This window comes from Ammospiza caudacuta, chromosome 1 (assembly GCF_027887145.1).
Source record: "Ammospiza caudacuta isolate bAmmCau1 chromosome 1, bAmmCau1.pri, whole genome shotgun sequence".
Taxonomy (NCBI): domain Eukaryota; kingdom Metazoa; phylum Chordata; class Aves; order Passeriformes; family Passerellidae; genus Ammospiza; species Ammospiza caudacuta.
In genome coordinates, this window is record NC_080593.1 from 35,943,553 (window position 1) to 35,949,552 (window position 6,000).

A 6,000-nucleotide genomic window follows, 5' to 3' on the forward strand; every position below is an offset into this window, starting at 1 on the left:
AGCGCAGACAAAAGATCATTTGGTTCCATGGTTTTGTTTTGTTTTTCCCATCTTCCCCAAATAGCAGCACAGGTGAATTTTTACTTTGTGGTTACTTATACAAAAAAGACATTAAATTAGGAGTCATGCTGGATCAATAATTCAGAATAGAAACCATACAGAGAACCCTGATTGCTACAGGGTAACAATGGCTGTAATGGTACAGTATGAGGAATTTCACTTCCCATTATTTCATTTTATGTAGGGAAAAAACCACCAACTCACATATAAAGCAGCTTTAGAACATTCATAGTTTAAAATCTATTTTAATCTCACAAAGCACAATACAAAGTAAGATCCAGGTACTTAATTATTAAGTAACTTCTCACATATGTCAACATTACTATTTTATATAGCAACAGGTGAGCACTTTTGAGCTCATTGGGAGAGATCTGTGTAATTTTGGGAATCTTCCAAAAAAAAAAAAAAATAAAAAGCTTGTTTGGCTTTAGTATGAGAAGAGCAAGGGGCACACTGACACCAGTTCCAGAGAGGATCAGATGTTTGTCCCCTCGGCTAAGATCAAGTGCAATGGGGTTATAAAAAATGCATATTGGGTTACCTGAAGTATCAATTTTCATGGCAAGAAATACTACCCTAATAGGTCTAGGAGGAGGAAAAATTGTTCTGACTTTGAACAATCACTTCAGTGATCAGATTTGCAACCTCTAAATCATTTTTGACACTGAGCTGGTATTCCCTTGAGAGAATTACATTCTTAACTAATAGCTGACAGGAAATATTCCATTTTCATGATCTTTTAAACTAAATGTGCATCATACGAGTTTTGATGACAAACAGAAATGGCCGAGTTTACAACAGTAACAGATCTCCAAATCTTAAAAAAAAGTTCCAAACCAATACTAATTTATAAATGCAATGCTGGAATCATTCAGTTAGCTAAAACAAATTGCTGAAAAGTAGAATTCAAACCAGCCACACTAATCTAATCAGCAAGGGCAGGAAACGTTGAGGATCTCCATTAACTAATAGATATTAAATGTGCCCATTGACATGCAAGATTTTCCTTTCTGTCAAGTCTCAAAGGCTCAAGATGGTACCAAGAAATAATTTTTTAAGCAAACACACACAGCATAGCAGAAGCCATGCTTGTAACAGAATCTCTATGCTGTTTGACATATGTGATGCATGTGATTTAAGCCTGATTTATGAATCAAGCAGCTACAGTTACTCAAGCTTTCTTGGGGAAAGATGAGTGAGAAGCAACCCCATCTCCTCTGGTTTGTTTTTTTTCCCATTAACTGGAGCCTCAGGAAAGTACACATTCCAAACAATTTATTTGAACAAAGTTCCTATAAATCAGTTTTGTCTATAAAGAGCTGCACATTTCCAGCTTGCAGGGAGGGTAAGCCTTTTTGAACCCCAGTTTAAGCAGCTAGGGATACACTCAATTTATCCTTTCTTCACAAAAGATTTCAAGAGCAGAGGGAATACAATACATACTTTCTAAATCTAAACTGAGCCTGTGACTCAAGAGGCTGGTGTGGCATGAACAGAAAACAATCTTCTTCCTGAAAAAAGCCCATTTGCTACTTGTACATCATCTTACAGTCACAGCAGCAACTCACAATCTGTAAGACTTCATAAGAAGGTAAATGAAGCTGGATGAAACAGAAGGAAAAAATACCCACATTTCATCATAAAAAACCTTCCTAGATGAATGTCGCTGTCACAACAAAGATGTACAACAGCCCTATCTTCAGTTCACTTTTGGGCAAAATTAACTCATAGAAAGCTGCTGGGTCTCCAGTTACAGAGTCAGGCCCATGCACAGGGGAAGGGAGGATGGAAGGAATCTCAACTATTAGAATACAAGCTGCAAAATAATTAGTTACTCTTAAGAGGGGGAAATGACTGCAGAGGCATTGAAGGGAGTGACTCTGGAATTCAAATAACTGTACTGAAATATTTGGATAGCAAAGTGGAAAAAAATCCAGTATATACACTGGTCTAATACAACCCACAGTGGCCAAAACAGTCTATCCCGATCCTTCTCTTTTTTAGGAATATAAGTAACTACCACATTTTCTTCACTTTTTTCCTCCTTCTGTCCACACCAATTTGTAACACATAACTCAGGGAGCAACTCTGGATCTAGACTTATGTAGAGATATATTACCTCCAGCTAAGGACGTTTTCAACAAAAAACCCAAGGAAGGGAACAAAATGCACACAGACACACAGGAAAATGTATTAAGCAGTCTTTGTACTTCATTGTCTACCAGACAATGGGAGAATTTACATGCTCAATTAGTCCCAACAAACAGCATTTTAGGGATAAATATAAATTTAATATTAAATACTGTAGCAGGACTAGGAGTGCCATGATAATAAACAGTGGTCATGTGTGATAAGCATCTCCCCGTGCTGAAGAAGGTGGTTCTGAAAAAATGGCATATTTGTCCTGCAAAGACTCTAACCACACCTTGGGTGTTACTAGGCTAACACCTAGTGCACACATGTTCTATTAAAGGCAGATACATCCACAGAAAGGAATTAAAATAAAAAAATTAAGACATAAAATATAGGAACCTCCAGATTTTGACTATTTCTCCTACAATAGAAGTACCTTGCAATCTGAAGTAATTCTCTTCAGCAAAAGACAGCAAAACATATGAGCTTTCCTATTTATCAGTTGGCTTCCTATCTTCCAATTTATTTGCAAGTGTTTGATAGAACTTGAGAAAGAACAAAATCCAATACCAAACCACTCCCACATGCATACTGAAATACAGCAGAGGCTTTGGTAATATATCGTTTTAAAAAGCAGAAAGACAGTAAACCTAACTTTGTTTACAAGCTCTAGAGCTATGAATGCTAAACCTGACTTTAACACATTAATGAATACAAAGTAACACCAATAATTATCTTCCAGAAATAAAAATGGCAATGGTACCAGAGCATATAGATGCAGACACGGGAAGGATACAAAAGTAGTGCTCTCATAACTAAAAAGAATATTAAGTCTTTAGGTATAATTCATCATACAGTCTTGTTTAAGGACATACAAAACTCCTGAAAGAGGATAAAAAGTCCAACCTTATCAAACAAAATTTCAGATTTGACAAAAATTTCTTTATATAGGGTCCTACTCAAGCTCTTCAAGACAATAGGAGGGCTCCCTTACACTGGGACTTTTCACACAGCATTTCTCAGCTGTAAATTCTGCAGAATGCTTTTAAATGTCAAAAGAGACATACCAAACTAAATATTTGCTTTAGGTTTACATCTCCCTCGAAGAAAGTGTAAACAATCATTATGGTCTTAAATGGGCCCCTAGGAAGCAACTACATCTTAGCCTTTGCCCTTTAGCATCACTCTTGCTCTGAGGCATTTGGAGGAGAAACAGCTGTATACATTCCTGTAGCATAAGCTCTAAATGGTTTTTGTCAGTTTGCTGTAATAATCAAAGCAATTTCTAATCCATGTAAAGAGTTTATGCTATATTATCTTTCACAGTGTCAAACACACATATTAGAATTTTAATAGAAATACAGTAACTGCATGCTGTTCAAATCTTGAATATCACCCAGTGGAACAAACTTAGTACCATTTCAGCAGAATTTTTATGTCTGCAGTGCCTGAGTCTGCAGCACTGCAAAAATAAAAATCCTGTTTCTCATTCCTACTAATACAATCATTAGGCCTCCCTTTTTAAAATCCACTATTAAATGTACCTACTGAAACCCCAGACTATGTTCTTATAATTGTCTCATGTATACTGTATGCTATATTCAATTTAAAACCAATTCAAGTCTACATAGCATCACACTCAACCAGTCTAGCTTTCTGTAAATTAGTCTGATGCAACTGTATAAACAAACTTTGCAGTTACCCAAGCACTGCAGAGCTAACATTTACAAGGAATATAAAATTAGGTCTTTACTATTCACACAAATCTGCAAAGCTATACATCTGATTCCCAGTATTAAGTGTATGTATAGGCATTACTTAGCCTGGGATATAAAATGTACAGCTCAAGAATTAGCAAAGTTTTCAAGAGATGAGTACAGCAGAAAGATGTAACAAACAAAATTAAAATACATTCAAAATTAAAATATATCCAAAGATAGCTATATTTGATTTTACCTGAAAATTAACATCTTCTTTCTTAAATATTAGTGCTCGAACTTCATCAGGATCTCCATTAAATATAGCTTGAACCAATGGTGGCTAAAATGAAGAAAAAACACATCTTAAAATAAAATCCCATTTTAGGTTTTAGTGATACACATACAGGTTTTTTTGATACATAACAGAAACCCAAGGTAATGACAAAAAAACCCATTCCAGGCAGTAAAACAAAGAAACCAGCAGCAGTATTTAGAATCAAAGAAATTGCAAGTTTTAAAAACCTCAAACACACGGACATCTCTAAGTCAATTAAATATATACCTGAAAGAAAAAAAAGGAGCTGAGAAGACAAGCTTAAAAGAGCTGAAAAGAGAACGCCTCAGAACAAAATTAGGGTTGTTGTTGCATGCTGCAAATTCTATACAGTATAAGCAAACAATCCCCTTTTACATTAGCAAGTGACTCAAGTTACTGGAAGTCTTTCACCTGTTTAGACAGAGTGGGAAAGCAAAGTGCATCAGATAAGTATGGTAACAAATTCACACTCACATACATCTATTACTAAATATAGCAGGATTTCTTAGTAAGTAAGAAAAGCTCCTGAGGTATGCTAGCAAGATTTAAGTCAGTCACTTGACAGAATAAAATAATTTAAAGCAATAAAAGCACAGTCCCCAGTGTTGATCATTTTCAGAAAGTGCTAACTTGAATCTAACAGTAATACCAAGATTGTGACTTATGGTAATTTTTATTTTAGCTTAGAATTGCTCTTGTTTGATATAACTATGTAGTATATCAGTTCTCAAAATAAACACAGCATATAATACAATGATCACATCAGCTTCTAAAGTGGTACTGCATAAATGTACTATTGAAGAGTGAGAAGTGGAGCAGGGAAAGCCCATTTACTTCAAATACACTTCCCCAAGCCTTCTAAAACCCCACTGCTATTACACAAGAATCAAGACCTGTACTTGCTGCACCATAAATAAGGTTACAGGAAATAGAAAGGACCCTTGCAAGCATAAATTCTACCACTAAGTTTCAGCTTTTCCCATCTTTATTACATGCAGATTTTATCATCTTGTCTTGTTTCAATGTTGCACAGATTCATCCTTATCCTAGGAATATAGCTATCAGTATCTGAGACAGCATTATAAGCAGGAAATATGCCAACAAACAACATGCCTTACCAGCATGTTTCCAGAGGGCGATGGATGTACAGATATATTTTCCTGAGGTAAATTGGAAATAAATGTGGGAGAATCATCTTCTTCCTCCTCCTCCAAAACAACAATACAGACTCGACTCATTCGATCCGTTTGAGGAAGCAAAAGCAAACACGAAAATGCCAGCAATGGTGTTTTTGGAAGCAGACTGCAGGTATCACAATAGTGACCATAGAGGAAACACTTTCACCTGTTTCACAGGCCCTCACCAACTTGTGAGTGCTCCTGCTGGTGTCTTAGCATCTAGAAAGGGACATTCCAATCCCCCCCCACGCTTCATTTTCCAGACTTAAACACCATGAGATGTTCAAGACACTGCTGAGAAAAAGTTGTTCTTTATATAAAATAAAAAGTCCCTAAGCATCGAAACCACAATAACAAAACCGTGGAATAGCTGATAAAAATATCCCAAGATCCAATTCCATTCGAACAGCACTCACTGTCGCACACAGCTGTCCTTTCAGAAGCAAATTTATCTTTGCTAATGTCACAACTTCCACAGCGTCCTTCTACCCCCACAGTGAAGTCATTGTTGCAGAAGACACGACTCCGTCCTGCAGAGGACGGAACAAGGAACAATTGCCCCGAGAGAGACGGCCGCAGCTATTCCCACTCCCGCAAGGTCAGTTTAAATCAA

The 6,000-nt window shown here is 36.5% G+C and overlaps 1 protein-coding gene across 1 annotated transcript in view; it reads right to left on the reverse strand.

The window, feature by feature from the left end:
* ANKRD28 (ankyrin repeat domain 28) overlaps nucleotides 1–5,509 on the reverse strand; it is a 76,826-nt gene extending 71,317 nt beyond the window's left edge. The window contains exons 1-2 of the mRNA XM_058821389.1: nucleotides 5,328–5,509; nucleotides 4,150–4,233 (exon numbers count right to left, since the gene is read on the reverse strand). Of these exons, the coding sequence (XP_058677372.1) occupies nucleotides 4,150–4,233; nucleotides 5,328–5,447 (204 nt within the window). The 5' untranslated portion in view covers nucleotides 5,448–5,509. The remainder of the gene's footprint in view (nucleotides 1–4,149; nucleotides 4,234–5,327) is intronic.
* Between the last annotated feature and the right edge of the window lie 491 nt (nucleotides 5,510–6,000).